General features: G+C 52.5%; 7 protein-coding genes across 7 annotated transcripts; 3 read left to right on the forward strand and 4 right to left on the reverse strand.

Annotated features, from left to right (window-relative positions):
• Positions 1–157: 157 nt before the first annotated feature.
• KD926_007919 (endo 1,5-alpha-arabinase) lies at positions 158–1,463 on the reverse strand (the record flags this gene model as incomplete). The annotated part of the gene is made up of 5 exons (XM_053102538.1): positions 158–193; positions 243–298; positions 346–378; positions 430–617; positions 673–1,463. The coding sequence occupies 5 exons, from the start codon at positions 1,461–1,463 to the stop codon at positions 158–160; spliced, it is 1,104 nt and encodes a 367-aa protein (XP_052960485.1).
• A 1,393-nt stretch (positions 1,464–2,856) lies between these two features.
• Positions 2,857–3,435, reverse strand: KD926_007920 (cell wall mannoprotein 1 family protein; the record flags this gene model as incomplete). Its single annotated transcript, XM_053102548.1, has 2 exons — positions 2,857–3,045; positions 3,109–3,435. 2 exons carry the CDS (start codon positions 3,433–3,435, stop codon positions 2,857–2,859), a joined length of 516 nt encoding a protein of 171 aa, XP_052960486.1.
• Positions 3,436–3,954: 519 nt separating this feature from the next.
• Positions 3,955–6,577, reverse strand: KD926_007921 (putative C6 transcription factor; the record flags this gene model as incomplete). Its single annotated transcript, XM_053102559.1, has 4 exons — positions 3,955–4,026; positions 4,084–4,173; positions 4,233–5,879; positions 5,936–6,577. 4 exons carry the CDS (start codon positions 6,575–6,577, stop codon positions 3,955–3,957), a joined length of 2,451 nt encoding a protein of 816 aa, XP_052960487.1.
• A 762-nt stretch (positions 6,578–7,339) lies between these two features.
• sld2 lies at positions 7,340–10,365 on the forward strand (the record flags this gene model as incomplete). Its single annotated transcript, XM_053102569.1, has 4 exons — positions 7,340–7,633; positions 7,699–8,278; positions 8,569–8,763; positions 8,873–10,365. The coding sequence occupies 4 exons, from the start codon at positions 7,340–7,342 to the stop codon at positions 10,363–10,365; spliced, it is 2,562 nt and encodes an 853-aa protein (XP_052960488.1).
• A 1,420-nt stretch (positions 10,366–11,785) lies between these two features.
• On the forward strand, positions 11,786–13,984 carry KD926_007924 (rRNA 2'-O-methyltransferase fibrillarin-like protein; the record flags this gene model as incomplete). The annotated part of the gene is made up of 5 exons (XM_053102589.1): positions 11,786–12,167; positions 12,256–12,303; positions 12,364–12,545; positions 12,601–12,869; positions 12,922–13,984. The coding sequence occupies 5 exons, from the start codon at positions 11,786–11,788 to the stop codon at positions 13,982–13,984; spliced, it is 1,944 nt and encodes a 647-aa protein (XP_052960489.1).
• A 1,585-nt stretch (positions 13,985–15,569) lies between these two features.
• KD926_007925 (putative carboxylesterase) lies at positions 15,570–17,740 on the forward strand (the record flags this gene model as incomplete). Its single annotated transcript, XM_053102600.1, has 2 exons — positions 15,570–16,532; positions 16,592–17,740. 2 exons carry the CDS (start codon positions 15,570–15,572, stop codon positions 17,738–17,740), a joined length of 2,112 nt encoding a protein of 703 aa, XP_052960490.1.
• A 1,947-nt stretch (positions 17,741–19,687) lies between these two features.
• On the reverse strand, positions 19,688–20,664 carry KD926_007926 (Fig1 domain-containing protein; the record flags this gene model as incomplete). Its single annotated transcript, XM_053102611.1, has 4 exons — positions 19,688–20,066; positions 20,133–20,460; positions 20,512–20,580; positions 20,637–20,664. The coding sequence occupies 4 exons, from the start codon at positions 20,662–20,664 to the stop codon at positions 19,688–19,690; spliced, it is 804 nt and encodes a 267-aa protein (XP_052960491.1).
• Positions 20,665–20,979: the final 315 nt, after the last annotated feature.

Raw genomic sequence — 20,979 nt, forward strand, 5'->3', positions numbered from 1 at the left:
TGAAGGAAAGCGATTCCATCACATATATACCCATAGGAATGCCCCGGTGACTAGGAGCAGAAATAAAAAGATGAGCCTCGATCCAAGAAAGCGTGTGGTAAGCAGCATCAAAGCCAAGCAGCACATACGCAAAACAGCAAGGAAGGTGGACGTGTAATTAGGGCGCACGATCAATCCGCGACTTTTGCATGCCCTAGCAAGGGGTTAGCCATAAGGAATGAGTTTGTGTGATAGACACATACTTTGCTACCGGCCATCCATGCTGATAGTCGATACAGCTGTAACCGAGACGTGCTTGCTGTGATTGAATGTTAGTAAGTTACACTTCATTTAAGGTACACTAACTTACCCCATCTCGAAGTCCAATAGAAGTGTTAACTGCAGCCATTAGTCCAGCTGTCATTGATGATGTTTGCAGACAGCACTCACGATAATGATAATACATGATATCGGGGTCGCTCGAGTTACCGGCCATCACTCCGATCCCACCAGGCGCATAGACAACCCCGTGGTTTGACCCGAAAACCACCGTGCCACCGCCGTCGGTAAGACTCTGCTCGTCCTTGTCTAGAAAAGGGCCTCGTACGTTCTTAGAGCGTCCGACCCTGATGCTGTATCTGTTGGGCAAGTCGTTAGTCTAAGTAATCCACTCGGAAAATCCGTGAAACCTACTCCTGTCCCATCTTAGGGAAACCCTGGGCAAAATGGCAGCATTTACCATGGCTGAACCAGACATAGTAATATGGTTCGTGGTAGCTCATAAACGACCCCTCTTGCGGCTTCACCTTCCGGTCCGGCAAAAAGACCAGATTTTTGGCGTCAGGACTCTGGGGATGTTCGATCGACAGGAGATCATCGCTCAACGGGAGCTGGAAAATTCCATGCCAGAAACTGCCGTATAGCAAATACGGCTTCCCAGACTCCTGATCGGTGATGTAGGCCGCATCGATAGCGTTGGAGACCGTATACGGGTAGATATGGGACTGCGGCCCTTCTCCCGTGTTGATCAAAGCACCGTGATCGGTCCAGGACCCATCATCGATGGAATCGGTCGACGCGACGCCAATAGCGCTGTCGCGTTTTCCGCGCATGCTGATGGTGTAGAAGCAGTAAAAGCGCCCGTTGCGCTCGACGGTGGTAGGGGCCCACGGACGAGTGCGGTTCTGTTTCTGGATGACACTGGGCCCATCAAAGACCGTCCCTATTCGCTTCCAAGGGCCCCCGAGGCTGTCGGATTTGAAAACGGGCAGATACATGCCTCCTTTGAACATGTAGTAATTGTCATTGTAGCGGAGAATATTGGGGTCGTGGGCCGCAATGTTGCCTTGGTTGGGTAGCGGATAATCCTCGGTTTGCGAGAACACTTTCAGGGGATCTGACACATGGATGTCGTCGGCCGGGACAGCATTCACCAACCACAGCAGCGATGCCAGCCATAGTGAAAGGATTCGGAGTTGTACCATTGACGTTGTTCCCCTGCGCACATGGAGCTTAACGGCGTTCCTGGGCTGTTTTTGTCGAGGATGGATGAGTTTAGAGAGATGAAGATGGATCAAGGGAGGCGGGCAGGTGACAAAAAGCCATTGGGAGTCAAGAACTGGTGGAGAGAAAGCAGGACGCCGGGCGAGATAAATCGCACTGGATGTGGGTGAAACTTGTGTTGGCCAGAGCGTCTATCGCTAAGACTACTTGATAAGGGGGGCGATAACTAACATGATTTTCTCTTCACGGGGCCATCGATAGGGGGCTACATCAAGATGACGAAGATCGGAGGATGATTGATGGGGGAAACACCCAACAGTGAGGCGATCTACTCCGTCACGAGTGCTCACAGCCTCCCACTCCGTACCTGAGGCCGTCTTTTCCTGCTGCCTGGAGGGAGCAAGACAAACAGGCCAAACCAGACAGTCTGCGAGGGTCCAGAACTACCTGTCGCCAATAAGAGACGGCAGAGTCGATCCACAGCGGGTGACGTCACCCCACTCGATACAAATTATGAAGTGTTTATACTCCGGACTATAGACGAGTCTATTGACTGAAACCTCTAGCTGAGGTGTCAGTGATACATCCAGTCCCTACATGGTCGGAACTGACCTGTTTGCACTGCCGAGTTTCAATAAAGCGTGTCATGCCCAGTGTAGTTCGACTTCTTGTGACCGACTTATCCACAAATCATTATGGACTAATCCAATTACTTCCAGTCAAGTCAATGGCTGTAGATAAACACATACACCCAGAGATATACTCGGTCAGTGACAGAGGGTCCAGTATACCTTTCAATAAAGTGTGATCCATAGAAAGAACGATCGATCAGCGCTGAGGATCTCCATGAAGAAGCAGGGAGGTTCTTACTCCGTACAATTGACAAGAAAGACGATGGACACTCCTCAGGGGCGTTCGGACTGTGGATGGATGCCCGACCCTAATGCGATGATCGACCATTCCAATACCAATCCGGTGGAGAATGCATCCCTGGTTGAAGCTCTTTGCTCTCCAGTTCCATCGGAGAGGGTTCAACTTGATCCGCACGGGTTCGGGTTAAACCCTTCGCAAACCCGCAGAATCGCAACTGAACCGGCACCAAACCTCCCTACAGAGTACAGAGCTCTATTTAGGGTCCATGCGCCCTGAACTCAATCCCAGTTTAGGTTGACAGGACCTTGGCAGTAACACTTCAAGAACTGACCACATGGCGATGGTTTAACATATTGGCCCACCCACGCACGTTGCGCGGATCCAGATGGCACAGGAAGAAAATTCAAGTAATTAAACAAGTGATCGACCACTTCTTAATCATAACAGCCACACATTAAATTATAGATATCCAGAATCCCATCCCGTCAACACATCCCCAACCTAGTTGTTGTAGGTGTTCATCAAGTCGTCAAACGCACCGTTGATCCGCTCGTTATGCGGCTGGAAGTTCTGGTACTCCGACTCGGACATCCGCTGCATGTCGCCAGTCAAGCCCTTTCGCTCCTCGTCCAGCTCACCCAGCATCTTGCTAGCCACGCTACCAGCTCCAGCCTTCTTGAATTGAGGTGCCTGCGTCCGAATTAGTATTTGGTTCCATCAAATAGAATAGTATGCGTATCCACGTCTTCTCACCTTCTCAGTACCCAGACGGGCGGTTTCCACGATGGACGGCTCCAGCTGCTCCCAGGCCTTGCGGGTCGCCTCGGCATCCTCGTCAGCGAAGGGTTCGTCACCCTCGACGTGGGCGCGGGCATCGCTGACGCTCTTGGTCGTATCGCGCAGGGCGTAGGCAACGGGAAGCGCCTCGACCAGGCCGCCGTTGTAGTTCTTCAACGCCCCGTTGAGATGGTCCACGTGGTTCGAGATGTTGTCGATGTCCGACATGGTTTGCTTGCCGCTGCGAGCGGCCACGGCGCAGGCCGCGAGGGCGAGGAGGGAAGTCACCTTGGTCACGAGCATTGTGGATAAAGAGTATTTGAGGCGAGAAAATTAAGTGATTGGATTTGAGTTGATAGGGGTAGGAGCAGGTATGGTATCAGATTAGAGATGGATTGGGAGGACCGAGCCGCCAGGTCGGTTTTTCTCGTTATATATACAGCAGACGAGGGGAAGGAAGGAGAATCGCATTCCACTAGAGTTCGGGCCTGGGAATGTCCTAATGTAGGTAGGGCCTTCACATTCCCCGGTCGGAAGAAGCATGATGGACAGTATCGCAGGGATCACAGAGCACCAATCATGGCACGTCAAGGGCCATCGTTCCTGAACGCAGGCCTCCAGGCATTTGACTATCCTTTTTTTTCCCCCGGGGACGGAGAATCAAGGGATGTAAAGGGTGGTGTAGGCGAGCTGATTGGCGTGCTGGGCATTCCCGAGCCATTCCCGACCCCCTGGCTCGGAGCCAGAATTGGGGTTGATTGCAGAATAGCGGGTGTGGTAGACACAAGCTCACGGAGAACTCCACCTGCTTACCTTACACGATCATTCAAAAGTAATTCCGGTCAAATCCGTCCAGTCAAAGGCATCCAAGAATGGGTCTAATTCCCCAGACGGCTGGTGATGAAACAAGTCAGAGCCGTGTTCGGTAAGGTCTGTTTGGTGACAACTTACTAGCATATTGAACTCGGCCGTCGGTTGGAACATATTGAAGTCAGGGACAAACGTTGGCCCCATGCCAGGATTAGCGTTTAAACTGGGTACCTTTCAAGAAGAAAATGGTTAGCGCACTGCCGGGCCCCGGTGGGACGGAAGAGACTCACTTGGTTGGTCTTGAAGCTTCCCATTCCCCAATCGCCCAAATGAGCGCAATTGGAATGACGCGTGAAGAGCGTTTGCGCAAAGAAGATCACCCTCTCCACAACCTCCTGCTTGTACATGTTCGCTTGCGCAGGCCAAAGGTTCGCTTTCACTAACGCCACAATCGTTGACATGAAGAAGTATTCCTTGGCACCTTTGACCACAAGCAGCAGCCGTGCTTCTAGACAGATCAAGATTGTCTCCACCAAGGAAATCAGGGATTCCGGCATTCCAGGTAACAGGAGAGCGAGAGACGTGCCACAAGAAGAAGTAGCTGTTGAACTAGTCAGCTTGGTTTCAGGGAATGGAATGTTATTATGATGATGCTCACTCTTTTCTTCGTTCCCGGCGTGAAGAAGTTGACAGATCGAGCAGTAGGCTTGCATAGTCCAATCACCTATGTTACAGAGGGATAGCTGCTTCGACGTTTCATACAAGCGTCGCTGGGTGACCAGAATCATGGTGGATACCTCTAGGCGACTGCGAGCAGAGGCAGCAAAAAGTGGCTCCCGCTGTGCCTCGATGGCAAATGGCGTGTGGATGGACAGCAGGCTCTGGGCAATCTTGGTCTCCAGCAGAGCTTTTATTAAAGTGATTTTGTGCTGGGTCTGGACATCTTCAACGCCGGATATCGACCAGGGCGGGATGTTCGAGAGGTATCGGCTCAGCTCCCAGTCCATGCGGAGGATTTCATCGTAGCGGCAACTTATCCGAGGGGAATGCATCAACTCACATGCCTTGAGCCTCAGCGGGAGCGACTGCGTCAGTACACACTGAAAGGACGAATCTGTCAATTCGTCCAATGACCTCCCCGGCGGAAGCTCAGTCGTGTCCTCGTGGATCTCGTTGTCGTTAACATTCGACGGCGGGAGCGTGTCGTAGTCGGTTTCTTGGATGGAAGGCGGCATCCCCCGCTCCAAGGATATCTGGAGATCGAGCTCCACAATGGTAGTCCAAACCCTCCGGCGCATCTCTTTATTGAAAGTAGAAATCTTGGTGTACCGACTGGGGTCGCGGTGGTAACCCGCCAGCATAGCCTGCTTGGCCAAAGTGCCCGTGGCAAGCCAAGCTTTACTCCGATTCATGCCATGGATATTCTGCGCAATAACCAAGAGAATAGAAAGACGTAGCGTTGTGATCTCCGGCCGCTTGATATGTGCGTTCTCGATCCATTTTTCCGCATGGAGCACCCATTCGATAGCGGTGTAACAGACTAGCGTAGATTCATTCTTCGCCTGCAGGGAGTCGAAGTCGGCCAGGTCCCAAGCGCACGCCAGGACTAACAATAGCTGGACAACAAAGTGCGGCGGAACGAGCTCCGGGTTCTCCTTCTGTGCCCAGAACTCATCCAGTTCCTTGAGAAAGGAGGGAACATGAAGGATGCGGTGGGTGGACTCGATGTAGGTCAGGTAGAGAACCACCAACTCGTCGACAACCCACCGCGAGGGAAGCATGTTCGTTAGAGAAGTGGTGTCCGGCATTGGAATAGGCGTGTTGAGGGGCTTCCTCTTCCACAGCCCCCTCGCCACGCGGGACAGATCTGGCCGCAGCGCCGAAAGCTGAGGACTGGCCAGTCGAATCTCTTCTGCAAACGATTTGATGTCGGGAAACTATCCACTCGGTCAGTATATTCGTACAGGTCACGGGAGAGGGTAGAGATAGCTACCTGGGCGATGAGGTTGGCAAAAATGCCCGAGCCGTTGAAGCGCGTCTTGGTCTCCTTCCCCCTCATCATGATGCGAGGCATGAGGTCCAACTGCTGCGAAGGAGAAGGAGGACTGTCATTATCTTCGAGAGGGCGCGAGGGAGCGGCCCGACGATTCTCGGAGGAAGGTCGCGGGCGCTGCAGCACCTCAGTGTTCACATAGGGCTCCTGGTTCACGGCGGCCTTGGGGGCGCCCAGGACGGTCTCCAAGAAACGGTCTCGCTTCTCCTCGCCGGGTTTCCTGCCCGTCAGGCTCGGGAAAGGCCGAGAGGGCAGCGAGCTTATCCCCGAGTCCGGGGTAGGGTGGGCAGCGCTTGTCCGATCGATTCGGGGCAATTGAGCCATGGCTGTGGAACCTCGGTCGGAGAACGCGGGCGATGCAACCGTATTGGGCTGCTGCCAAAGGAAGCCATCTTCGTAGGTGCAACTGGAGGGCGACTTGCTCTTCTGGCAACGGCCGCAGACCGGGTACTCGCGATCGCATCGGAGCTTTCTACTGCGACACTGCGTACACGCCATCGTCCGGCGCCGTCGCTTCCGCACGCGCTGTTCCGGCTGGGGCTCGGGATCAAGAGCTCCCAGATGCTGCTGGACGTCGGTCATGATGGTGATGATGTTGAAGGCGACGGGGAAAGGGAAAGGGGCGGATCTAAGGGACTTTGATGGCGGCCCATCCCCGTCATGGTTCTTTTGATCTTTTTTCCCTCTAAAAATTAAATTTCTCGGCGATTATCAGTGGAGCATCGTCGGCGCAGCACAGCAGACAGAATTGGATGACGGCGATTACGTGTTGTGGCCCCACGGGCGAGTTGACCGCAAGCAGTAATCCACGCCGGAGGGGGTTTCACAATGTCTTTTCTTTTAGTTTAGCAGGAGATTGATAACGATCTGTCACCTACCAGGTATGTATGTACTGAGTACTTCCTCGCTGCCTGTTAGGCGGCAACATTGAGAGACTCCGTGGTTGTGAATGGCGCCAGCTGAACTCTGAGACACGATTTCTCCGACTTGACCCAGTTCTCGTGGCCTGTCATGGTATCTCCGACATAATGCCGATCAGGAGTGACAGAGGAGATCTCCCAAGAATGGAGTACACCATATGTGATATCACTGCGTCCAACATGCTTATAGCATGCACGGTAGATGCGCCTATCTGGACTTATTAAGATTATTGCATCCTTCGCCCGCATCGCCGCTCGGGCTTCGGCCTCGGCATATTCGGTGCTCTCCGAGTTCTCGTCCGACGATGGGAGTATATCATGGCGCCGTAGATTCTTTGTTTGTTCTCCACGCGGAAACCAGATCCAAGGACCTTGCCTCCGTGTATCATTGTGGTTTTATCGCTACTTCCTAATATTCGTGATCATGCTGCGTTCCCTTCTGTCGCTAAGTGGCATCCAACGCGACAACTACCTCTTCCCTACCGTTGATCCGGCTGAGGATGGCGCCGACTGCAAAAGAGACTGCGCAGACTGCACCGCACAATTTCCCCCCAAAGTGAAGATCGAATCTTTGACTCCTCTCTACGGACATTTGAAACCCGTCAACACCCATGTTCTAGTAGCGACGGGGAAATCCGACTGGAAGCAGCACGTCGAGGAAGAACGAGGCAGCTTGATGGAAGCGTTTGATCGCGCCTCTGTGAAATCCAAACACGGAGTAAGCTTTACTACCATGCCTTTGCTGTTGCCCTCTTCTCGCCCTCCACTAACCTGAATACCTAGCGAATTATGGTCTCCGCGTCGAATCTCCAAGAACCGGAGCATGACAGCGACAGCGAGACCCAGACGCCCTCAGGGAGCACGGTCCTGCTTCTACCCTCCTTCACATTCGTCGATTCCGTCCAAAGCGACGACGTCAAAGAGCTCGTGGATTGCTTCATCGACGCCCCCCAGTCCAGAGCGGACGGACAACCCGCCCGGTCTCACTTACCGTCGCGACCCTGTCGATATGACTACGTGGTGCTGCTCTGCTCTCACAAGCGCCGAGACGCGCGATGCGGCATCACCGCGCCGTTAATCAAGCGTGAACTGGAACGGCATCTGCGACCGCTGGGCCTCTATCGAGACGCGGATGACGAACGGCCCGGCGGCGTAGGCATCTTCTTCGTGTCCCATGTCGGCGGCCACAAGTTCTCGGCTAATACCTTGATCTACCGCAAGAAGGAGGAGCAGTTGATTTGGTTGGCGAGAATTAAACCCGAGCATTGCGAGGGCGTGGTCAAATATACTCTCCTACAAGGGAAGGTGGTTCATCCCGAGTCGCAGTTGAGAGGAGGGTTTGATAAACAACGCGGGTTGACGAGTTGGTGAGGATAGAGAAGTTGCATTAAGCAGGCCTGAAGATACAATTCGCATGTAATAGATTGAGCGTGCTACAGTATAATGATAATGAGACTAGAATGATGATTATCTAGAACTACACGAAGAAGAAAATCACGTGACAGCAACACGCTACGTCACCCGCGCCTAACCCGCGTTAATTGGATTTTCGCGTTCGCGACGGAGGGGCGGCGCTGTCTTGCATTGACTTCTCCTTGAGCCAGCATTGCATTTCCATGACCTACGCACCGACTACTCTTCCCTGACTCCTAGGTACTCTTATCAACTTTCCTCTACGACTCCGTATCACATCCCAACATGCAATAATGGCCGACGTCGACGTCTCCGAAATCGCGACGCTCTCGGGCAACCTACGCGCCGAACTGAAGGAATGGGAGAGAGCCTTCGCAGCTGCAAACGAAGGCCGGAAAGCAGAACGGAATGATATCAAGAAGGTGCCGGATATAGGTATGTCTATATTTGATTCAACTGTCTTTTCTTTCATTTGTTTTCTTTTCTGAAAAAAGCATTTTTGGTTATTTGTTTCTGTTGACTAACCCCTTTTCCACTGCTCCAGCTGTCAAATACAAGGAATACTCTCGACTCAAATCCCTCGAAAAGTCCACAAAATACGAGAAAAAACACCGATCCCATCAATCCCAGTCAGAAGATCAACGTCCCACGAAACGCAAGCACGCATCGCCCACAGGCCCAGGAAATGGAGACCACGCGACCACCCCCCGCAAGGCGGCGAGGGGAGGAGGACTCTTCGAAACGCCCGCCAAGTCACGGAAAGACAGCGCGCATCCATCGCACGTCGACCCGTACGATTCGCCGTCGGTGTTCCGTCGACTCTTCAGCCCGTCGACGCACATGCAGGCATCGCCATTGAAGGCAGCCATCGGTCCCACACCCCAACGAGACGGGAAAGCGCTCGGACTGTTTGACCTCCTCTCGGAATCCGGCGGGAGCACAGCCACTCCGTCAGCGACGAGAATAGCGAGCGTCCAGGGCGCGAATGCCCAGACGCCGTCGAAGCGGAGGACCATGGATACGATTGCCGAGGAGGATGAAGAGGAAGACGATAGCCCGAGAGGCGAACGGACGCCTGCGTCGTCAGGGAAGAAGTACATGCTTTCGACTCTCTTCGCGACGCCGACGACGCTACGCTATGCGGCGATGGTGGAAAATGAGAACGATGCGGTGCCCGCGGACGCCGGGAAACAGCACGCGGATGTCGAGAACGCGCAGCCGGCGGGGTCGGAGACGCCATCTTTCCTTAGACGGTCGAATACGGCACGGTACGGCCTTTCCACCTCCACCGGGAATGCTGGCGGGCTGAGCCCCATGGCTGTGCGAAAGCCGCCGAAGCTCGTCGGACGGGGTCTGTCGGCTATAGTGCAAGGGCTGCGCGATATGGAGGATGAGCGGGTGCAGGACGACTTTGACGTGCTGGATGAGATCGAAGCTGAGCAAGCAGCCGCGGCAAACGTACAAGTGACCGACAGCCAAGCGCCAGTTACTTTCAACGGACGGCCATACAAGAAGAAGGGTCAGAAACGCACGACACGCAGGGTGAATATGAAGCCGGTCGTCGTGAAATCACAGCCCCAGCACCAACCACAACCCCATTCGCCAGAGCCGCCTGAAGAGGATGAGTATGACGAAGAGCAACATGAGGATGAACATGCGGCAGTGCCGGAAACACAGGCGCCGAATGGAGCAGAAGGCGTCGACGGATTCGACTACGATGGTTTCGACGACATTGACTCGCTGCACACAATGTCGGAACCCGATCTCGACTCGGACCCCGAATACGGAGAGAAGCCGAAGCCGGCGGCAAAGGGCAAGAGCTTTTCCGAGAAGATGAAAGAGGCCATCGGCGTGCCCGAGCCTCAACCACGAGCTCGTCAGGAGAAAGCACCGCCGCCTCAGACCAAGGCGACTGAGGCTAAGAAGCCGCGCGAGAGGAAGGTCAATCCGCAAGCGCATGCCAACTATCGATCTTTGAAGATTCGAAGCAGGGGCAGCAAAGGCCGAGGCGCAGGTCGCTTTGGCAGACGCCGCTGATGAGATACCAGGCCCCCAGCTTACAGGCATTTTTATGAGCAACGATCCGAGAGCATTGATCTTTATATACCATATTCCCGACCGCACAGAAAGCGCTAGTCTATATACATAATTCTAAAGCAAATCATACAAATCATGAACTTCATGAGACCTGGAGAAATAATGGTAAATCCTTAATCAGGAATATATCGATCTCGCGCATGTTGTATGCGCCGTGCCTGCGCCGAAGCGTCCTGAGGTCTGTCCTGAGCTTGCCGTCCTCGTGGATAATGAGACTTTGAGACTCTTCCGCGGAAACCACGATCGCGACCGTAACCGCGACCGCGACCACGGCCTCGGAACACAGGAGTTGATGTTCGATGGGAACCCACAGAATCTCCACTAGTCGTACTTCTAGCACCCAATCTCGAGGTGTCTTCATACTGAACATTGCGATCCCAATCTTCGAGAGAGGTAAAGGGACTCCGAAGCCAGGCCTGCAGCTCATGCAGAAAGAGACGTGCATTGTCCCTTCCCAGAAAGTCTCGCAGAAGCTCCTCTGCCTGGCCAGCACTGCCTTTGATATCCACCGTGCGAAGAATGGCAATGATGTACTCGAGCAGAAACTCGGCGTTGTTTCCCCGACGACTTTCCAGCCTCTGCGGTCCAGGACGAGTCGTCCGCCCGCGGTATGAAACCGTCTGCGTCTCTGTCTCTGTCTCCGTCTCGGGGTTCAGGAACGCAAAGACCCTCAGTTCCCGTCTGATCCATTTGCGGGCGCGCGAGACCAGTCCTTCGTCGCGATTGAACATTTCGGGGGTGAATTCACGATATTGGGAGACTCGATTCGAACCGACTCGAAGGGAATATAGCTGGTGGCGGTAGACATTTTGTCGGCGTAGAAGGGGGTCGTCGGGTGGTTGCAGCCGCGGGCTTAGAGCGCGTCGCTGGCGGCGAGATCCGCGAAATGCAAACGGTCGTTGGTGAGGGGTGGTTGTATCGAATGACGAGGCACTAGTGCCTGCTGCAGCTTGGGGAGGAAGGGCAGGGAGCTGGTAGATCTTTGGGCCGTCACTACCGCCGAGATCGTATCGCACGGATTCGACGTCACTTTTGCCTAGGCGGAGATTAGAATCCACAGGAAGGAAAGAAACAGGGAATATTCCGAGAACATACATAGAGGACAGCTGCGTCGCTGCTCCAGCCAACTCACTAGACACAGAAAATCGAAGTTCGCATGTTGGCAGGGCAGAGCGAGAGCGCATTCAGAGACGGGCTCCAAGCAGATGACGCATGGATTAGCCACCTCGTCACTCTTCTCCTCCTGCACTACCTCCTGCAGAGTCCGTTGCAGAATTTCCTGCTGAAGGTCGACATCGTCAGACATCAGACCAGCATCTGAGAAACGCGCGAGGGAAAGAGACGCTTTTCAGGACCTTTGATGGGAATCCGGTTCCAGCCCATTAGGCAAGTCGGGGTGTTGGCGGAAGAAGTCACGTTGTGGTCGGCGATGGTGAAAATTCCGCGGCGAAACCGTCGCTTGCTTCCCCCGACGCCCGCCAGCCAGCGAAGAGATCATCACTCTAGACTGCCTCCCGCCCCGAGCAATGCACTAACAGACACAGCGTTTGATCGCCAGTCCCATGGTCTGCAAGAGATGAGGTCTGCGAAAGCTGTCGTGGCAGAGAACGCGTCTCGCCAGGAGTCGGCCGCCATGTCGCGCGGTCAGCCAAACGGGGCTCTGGCCCAGGACCTTCCCCGGTCCCCCTCACGCACTATTACAGGTCTGAGACGATGGTCGATCATCAATAGGAATCTCCCCGGTGAGACCTCCCGGATTTATTATTTATTGGTCTTGTGTCATATGGTGGGCGTGACCTTGCTAACATCGTTCCTTTCTGTCGCCTCTAGCCGTACCGCAGGTAAAAGCGATTCACGTCTACGATTTCGACAACACATGTAAGGAACATTAAAACTGGGAGATAAATTTAGGCGCATCTGGGAATTAATACCGTCCAGTGTTTCTAAGCCCGCTTCCAAACCCACAAATCTGGAATGGCCCGACCATCGGGTTCCTGCAAGCCTACGAGAGCTTTGCAAACGGAGGATGGTGGCACGACCCGAACCTCCTTGCCGCCACGGGGGATGGCATCGAAAAAGAAGAACCTCGCGCCTGGGAAGGATGGTGGAACGAGCAGATTGTGCGACTCAGGTGCGCTCCTTAGATGCTGGGGATATTTGGCTGATTCGTCACAGGTGCAACTGGTCAAGCTCAGTATGGAGCAGAAAGACGCTCTCACGGTGCTCCTTACCGGACGGAGTGAGAGCGGATTCTCCGACCTGATTAGACGCATGGTGGACAGTAGGAAACTTGAGTTTGACCTGATTTGTCTCAAGCCCGAAGTTGGACCCAATAACGCGCGGTTCTCAACCACCATGGAGTTCAAGCAATCTTTCCTTGAAGATCTCGTTCTCACATATGAGCAGGCTGACGAGATTCGCGTCTACGAGGATCGGGTGAAGCAGTGAGTGTGGTGTCCGACCATCCCCGCGAAGGTGCTTCTAACATGTCGTCAGCGTCAAATACTTCCGAGATTACTTCGAGCAACAGAATCGGAGATTCCAAGGCCTGTCGACACCCTATTCCCGAAGACCCATCAACGCGGAGGTGATCCAAGTAGCCGAGGGATCGATGTATCTTTCACCCGTCCTTGAAACCGCCGAGGTGCAGCGTATGATCAACTCCCACAACCTCGTGATTCGCAATCTGTCCCTCAACGGCACCAAGTCCCCGTACGGTCGGCTCCGTATCAAGCGAACTATCTTTTACACTGGTTATCTGATATCGAATGCGGACTCTGGCCGTCTAATCAGTCAGATTCTGACCCCCATGCTGCCCTCGGGGCTTGCTGATTCCAATGACTTGAAGTACATGGCTAACAGTATACTAATCACCCCACGGCCCGCCCCTCGGTCTATCCTGGAGAAGGTCGGCGGCATCGGCAAGAAACTGAACTGGCAGGTCACCGGGATTGCAGCCTTCGAGAACCGGGTCTGGGCCGCCCGGATGACTCCCGTTCCGGCAACCGAGAAGTACTACACGGAGAACCCATCCCCCGTGGTGGTGCTGGCGGTGCGCAAAGGCGCGCGACCGATCGATGCTGGCAAGATCCAGAACTGGCAGCCCGTCTCTGCCGATAAAGCCTTGACGTTCGAGACCGTTGTCGGGGAGAAAGTAGTATTACGCGTGGAAGAGGAGAACCCCAACGAGGGCGAGTGGGAGAGCCAGTTCTTGAACAAGAACAACAAGAGACGTCATCGGCAGGACCACGATGATTATGCTCATGGCCATCAGAACACGCACGATGAGCATTCTCACGGAAGAGCGCATCCGTACAATCGTCACGGACCCAATAGCCGACACCATGATGACGGCCCTCGCCGAGGATCCCACCGTGGCCGTGGCCGTGGTTCGGGTCCGCGCGGACGAGGACATGCCAATCGTGGTGGCCGCGGCCGTGGTCGTGGACGCGACGCCGGTCCTCCCAACTATAAGTCGTTGGACGACTATGGCGGACACGAAGCCAACTTCGAAGACAAGCCTGGTCCTGGTCCTGGCGGCCCAGTGATGAATTATTGAACAGTTTTTTCTTTTTAGGAAAACGGCGAATGTGTCTTTTGAACTATCTTCGCACTGGTTCTCTGCAAGAATCTTAACTACTTTGACGGACTGCCACGTATCGAGTTGATTGTTTTTTGAAATACCTTATCTTGTCCCTTTACTTTTGCCCAGACGACGGATCAGTTTCGATGGCAGGCAGATTAGTGTAGGTCAATAATAAAGTTACCAAAAGGAAACGGGAAATTCACATCAGAACGGGCCACTTTTTGTGTAATATTATAGATGCATTGATTGGATATTGATTTCTGAAATCACATCCCCAATTATTGATTGGGTTCGTGGACGAGATGTGACCTCTCCAGCAAGGACTGACCATGGCGTCGGTGACATCCTGCCATATGGGCCCATGAGGCTGCGGTGATATGCAAGGAGAATCCAATTGTATATCAGTCGATATCTACGGGGTACTCCGTACACTCGTCCGACGAGGAACAGTCAAGAGACTATCAGACAATCACAGTTTATCCCGAATCCAACGACAGCCGAGGAAGTCCACAATTAATCAAAAAAAACCTCAGATGTCCCGATGCAGCCGATTGGTGGAAAGCGACCGAGACAGATAAATATAACCCGGTGGATCCGACGGTTGCATTTCTAGAATGAGAGTGAGACATCGAGCCATCGCGTGTTTGGGTGGCTGTTAGGTTGGGCATTTGGGGGCAAGAATGGACCCTGGACGAACTTCTGCACCGGTGGCTCGGCGTTCTTTTCTGTTGGTTTTCTGGACGGTTGAGGGTCGGAAAGGGGTTCTTGTGGATAATTGTTCATCTGACCGTTTCGCGTGACTGGATAGTAGTAGCTAGGTATGGTCGCACAGCGTGGGACGATAGAAGATTCCCTGTCGGTCATATCGGAAGTCAACATCTCCAAGACTCCAACATGTCAATTCTCAATGTACTCCGGAGCAGTTCAAGTCATCCTCAATGAACCCGACTATCCTTTCCCCAAAGATGCCTAGAGAGGCCCTCCAAGCATTGATCGGCCCGGGATAATGTCGGGGTGCAGCGTCTGATTGATCGGTGCCTGGCGTTGGATATCCACTTGGAGAGGATTTGCAGTCATTCTGCCCCAAGCGAACCACGAATTCGGTCTCCTGTCCCCATGCATCTGGCCCTATTCAACCATCAAAGTTCGAATACATCTGGAATGGCGTTCACCGGACTTCAGGCTGACCTCAGAGAACGCCGAGGCTGCGCGCCCAAGACATGGTCGCCCCCAAGAGTCACGACTATTGATGTTAGCGTCGGACTACCGATGGGGCCTTTGCTCTTTCCCCCCGCCTTTTTTCCCTTTGTCAGTTGTTAATTTGCTGTCCATGCGACCCTGTTCTTTCTCATTTATTAAACAGGTCGCTTGGTCTCGTGGCTCTCTCCTTTTGGAGGGTGTTCTCTCGCCTGACCTTGCCCCCTCATCGCAATGTCTTGACAACTTTCCATCCAGCAAGCCAGTCAAACAACCAGAGGCGCAATACGTGGTCGCGATGCGCGGAAATCGTTCGTGAAGATCTACATCTCGGGCTACCAGGCGCAATAACTACGAAATCATGAACTATCTACTCACCCTGGGCCTTCTTGCGCCCCTGGTCCTGGGCTCCAATCCTCATGGCCACCAGTCGCCGATTGGCATTTACATGCCCGTGGCCAACGAGAAAACGTCGCTCACGCTACTCTACCAGAACAACCTCAATGCCTCGGACGACTCAAACCATGTCGGTGCCATCCTCCTGGATCGCATGCACCAGTACGATATCCGCGAGGCGTGCCAGGAGATCGGGGAGACGATGATCTCCAATCGAACGCTCGAGGAGCATAAAGAGGATTTCAAGCACCTGTTCTCCTACCTCGTCCACTCGGGTAGAGCCAATTCGACGAACAGCTATTACATTCGCAACGGCCTTCTCTCGGTGTCGCAAGACGCCGACAAGTTTCAGGTCCTGCCCTACCCCGGTCGAGACTTCAAATTGCCCGTGTTGTGCACCCAGAGTGGTGCTCGGTCAAGCGCGGTCATTTCTCCGGCAGCCAGCAAACATGCGACTCAGTCCACAGAATTGCGCATCATGTCGGAAGGCATTTCGTATATCGGGTTCCGGGATCAGAAGTCGTTTCGCTTTTTAGGTATCCCCTACGCCGACGTGCCGCAGCGTTTCGCGTATGCAGTGCCCCATTCTCCTACAGTGAAGACGATTCGCGTGACAAAGTACGGGGCCAGCTGCGCCCAGGCACGAGGTGGTAGCGAAGAATGCTTGTTTCTGAACATCCAGACCCCGTATATTCCGAAAAGAAACTCCAAGGAGGGCTTGAAACCCGTTTTGTTCTGGATCCATGGTGGCGATTTCACCGACGGGTCTGGTGCCGACAGTCTAACTGACGGAGGGAACTTGGCTTCGCGTGAGGATATCGTGGTGGTGACGTTCAATTACCGACTCTCCACCTTGGGATTTTTGGCTGTTCCGGGAACCGACCTGCAAGGGAACTACGGTCTGGGCGACCAGGTTCTCGCTCTCGAGGTAATTGGGACACATATTATGCCGCAGCTTCGGGACCTGCCATACTGACACATGAGTAGTGGACCGCTAAAAATATTGCTCAATTTGGTGGTGACCCCGATCGCATCACTATCGTCGGTGAATTTGCCGGCGCGGCCTCCGTGAGAGCTCTGTTGGACTCCAACCCTGCATCCGGCATGTTTCACGGAGCCGTTGCCATGTCGAACCTCGAGGGTGGCATTGGACTTGGCCACCAAAACGACTTTGCAACTCCGTACAGTTCGTATCTAACCATCGAAGAATCGTACAATGCCACGGGAAAGCAAATTCTTGTGGAGGCAGGTTGCGCCAAAGGGACCCCCGAACAACAAGTCGCTTGCTTACAGGATGTCCCGGCGTCAACGCTTGTTGGGCTGAACAGTGTTGCGCGACAAATTGTCCAGGATGGCCATTATGTGAACTCAAAAGAGATTAATCTCCTCCGCATGAGCTGGAAACACCCTAGTATCCCTGTTATGTTTGGGAATACTGCCAACGACGGTGCCTCTTTCTGTCAATACCCACCTGCCTCGATCAAAACACCACTGGAAGGAATTCAAATAGCCCTGGGGATTGACGAGATCCATGCTCGAAAAATTATGGACTCCGGGCTCTTCCCTTATCATGATACTGGCAACATGACGCTGGATTCCTTCAATGTCGCCCAACGAGTTGCCACAGATCTTCGCGTTCGCTGCGTCAACCAGGCGACTGCGTTCGCCGGCGCCACGTCAGGGAGGTTCAAACACTCCTATTACTATCAGATGGAAAGGACTATGGGAGGTCGAGACTCTAATCATCTTGGAGGACCGCAAGCAACGTCTGACTTTCCAAATGGCGACCCCGAACTCCCATACTTTCGTCTTCATGGCTCCGACCTCCCTTGGATTTTTGGCAACTTAGAGGCTATCCGAGACCGCTTAGACCTTCGCTCCGTTGAACTCGTATCGGCCTACTTTGCCGAATTTGTTCGCTCCGGCCAGCCGAACCCTTCGACTGATTATCTTCAAGCGCGCGGATACTCCGGAGTGCTGGAGGCCGTTAACAATTTCGATCGTTGGGAAGAAGTCTCGCATCTGGAGGGACCTATGCACCGCTTGGACTTCCCCAGTGCTCGGTCTACTTTCCAGGATATCGAACAGTGTGAATTCCTAGGCTACCCGATGACGCATTACTTCCGATGGACTTGAGCTAGGGTAGCATTTGCTATGAATTGTCTTGACTCCGCAAGGTGGAGATATAATTAGCCTCCTCTCCTAGGATGAACTATCTGCACGGCCGTTGGGATCTGAACAGAAGGAGATAGATCCACGCGCTTAATCGGTGATATGGCAGTAGTGCTTTAAATCGACCATGCGAATTCGATCACTGACTGCAAAGGAAAGTCGTGGATAAATGTGGTCTCCCTACCAAAGCACCCGCCACCACGGCTACCAGTTCCATGGCACAAACAGCCCATCCTCGGTGGGTAAAGCATTCTTACTTGATATACATGCTACCGCAATTATATTCTTACCGAAAATCCAGAGTATACGACTGGACTTTGGGTATTGAGTTATGGTTCAGAAGGAGGATATACATCCACGAGGCAAGAGCCATTTTAGGGACAGTGTGGCCTGTAATGGATGGAAATATAAATACGGGGTAGACAGGTTGATGCTTTCAGAGTGGAGCTGGGAATGCTCTATCATTTTATGTCTTTCAGAGTAACAGGCATCTCGACGAGCTATGATTGAAGGTCCATGAATAATGCAATGCATCCTTCATTTCGTCGGACTAGTTATAATCAACTATAGGGCCCGGAGTACACCTAAAACTATATTCAATGCATCTTCTCACATGAGAACCAGTGCCGGGCGTAGGCCAAAAACAGTACAATGTTGAATATTCAAGGTATAATCCAATCACGAGGATACGGTCTGTAAACTCGAGGTTACATTGAAGGAAGTGTTTTTGCCTCTGTCCAGTGTATATATGCATATATAGCGAAAGTAGTCTTGACTGGTTGTCTAGGTAGCGTCTGTTCTTTCTCTCTGTTTGGGGATGCGTCGGGGAAAACGTGGCGGAGAGGAAGAAAAATGTAGAGTACTTTTGCTCTGGCATAGAATGTTGTTTAATAGGACGAGTAATTGATTTTGGTTTTAAGAAAGGCTGTAAGATATGCACATCCTCTAAGAGTTCATGGCCATCTATCTAGCTATATAGGCGTTTTTACTGGTTGGTCGAGGAAATGTACCTGAAATCTATGAAACGATAGTTATAGCTCTTGACTACATATATGAAAAAAGAACAATCTCACATCCAGTTGGCCTTGCATACAGACACTAAAGCCACGAGCACGAAATTCACATGGAAATGACCATGTTTTCTGTTAATTCTCATGCAGGACGCACTTTGTACCCTTATGCTTCGTTCTGGCTAGATAGAGAACCTGGTTATCTAATTCCTGCAAGGCTCATGCATCACAGTGGAGACCGCAACTCGGGTAACCAGATCCATATTATGGAGTAGATCTATTTGAATGTGCTGTCTACAGGTTCATACGTCACGTTCAAGGTAGGTAGTAGAGTAGATTGATTATGCAAGAACATCGCATTTTTCATCTCATCTATATGTATGTGTTCTTTGATTCGATATTGTCACGACCTGAACAGAGAAAGAAGAAAAGACAAGAAAACAAATTGATTGCAACAAAAGCCATTTCCACGTAAATGCGTCCCAAATTTCCCAGAATCCAGTCCTCGTCATCCGTATCCCATCCCAATGAAGTAGTAAAAAAAAAAAAAGGTAAGATGATAAACAAAAGGGGAAATCGTCTTTTATACAGGGGAAAAAAAAACATCAAAATCAGAGACCAATTTCAAGCACGACAGAATGTACAGAGTGCGAGAGGGAGGGGGGTTTAAGGTATAATGAACGGTGGAAAGACCCCTTGAGGGCCAAAGTTCATTCTCATTCTCATTCCATTTCCATTTCCATTTCCATTTTCATAATTTCCAAATGTCGTAGGGGGTGATGTCGTATTATTCATGTGCCGTTCGTGTCCGTTGCGTCCAAAAAATATCATGCGTAAAGAGAAAAACCAAGGGGAATAAGTCAAGGAAATATAGAATAGGTCGTTTGCCCATTCGCACGGACTAGTCTTCATCCGTCAATTGCCGTATCAGTTTGATGCTGAGAATCATGACCAGCAACCCGATGGTCACAACGACCATGAGACCGAATCCGAACCAACCCAGAACCATCGCGGACGTGCCCACACCACTCTTGACACTGCCATTGCCCATATCTTGGGCGATCGTACTGGCGGCCACGGACGCTGTATGTTGCCATAGCACCGAAACAAGCACGAAGACAGACGCGATAAAGATGAGCGCAAGAGCGGCTTGGGAGACCGGTCGTGATGGGAACGGTTTCACCTCCCGTTCAGAGCCGGTGGCATCGGTTTCCTCGTGCCATCCGGGGAACGTGGCGAGAAGGATGAAGCAGAAAAAGGCGAGAATGACAGCGATGATCCTGTATGGAGTTAGTATTCTGGAATAAATCGGCCACGACAAGCCAAACAGACAGGTATTCACATACAGTAGGTAAGGGAAGACCACAGCGTCTTTAAATGTCGAAGCGACCCAGATCAAGTTCAATGGGTCCTGGTCGACCGTAACGATCTCTGCCAGCGCAGTCGCATTGGAGTTGCAGATGTAAGACCCGCTATCCGGCGACACACAGATTCCAAAGTATCCCACACGGACCTCCATTTCTGCTCCTCCCACAATGTTGGCAGTTGCGGTCACCACGCCAGGGTCAACTTGTGCGAGGTTAAACACCGGGTCGTAGCGCGTGTAGTACATAGAGATTAAGAAGATGTCGGGGATTTGCGGCGAGGATGACGAACAGCCCGCCAATAGTAGAGCTGAGATTGTTAGTGGCATTCCACGGTACGGGCCTCAAAGGGCAGACTCACAGAGAAGAATGATAGCGACGGCAATTATGATCATGAGCACATGGTGGTACCCGATCATCGGTATGAACCCTAGATGCAACCATAAGCCCGTGAACCAGCATTCTTTGCTATCCAAGTGAACGTACGGGCAATCTTAGCCCCGAATGCTGCCATGGCGAATAATCAAGACCCTGTCTGCTCCTTTCTGCGCACGGTATGACTCGCTTCTCGGGCCCCCCGAGAAGGAGCGTTCGAGGTTCACTGAATACCTCACAGCTCTGGGCTATTCCAACACCAATGTGAACTGGACAGGACGGTCTTCGAATCTCGTAATCCCGGACTGTCGATATGGTGGACGGGAGGGTGATAGCGAAGGAATGCTGAATGAATCGGACGATAACGTCGGTATGGAATGTGGAACGAGTGCCGTCGATGAAGGTCCAAAGAATGCAGACCTCCTTTCCGATCGAACCTGAGCCAATGTGATAT

The sequence above is a fragment of the Aspergillus affinis genome (assembly GCF_023601865.1).
Source record: "Aspergillus affinis strain CMG 70 chromosome Unknown NODE_4_length_623078_cov_86_301200, whole genome shotgun sequence".
Lineage (NCBI taxonomy): Eukaryota > Fungi > Ascomycota > Eurotiomycetes > Eurotiales > Aspergillaceae > Aspergillus > Aspergillus affinis.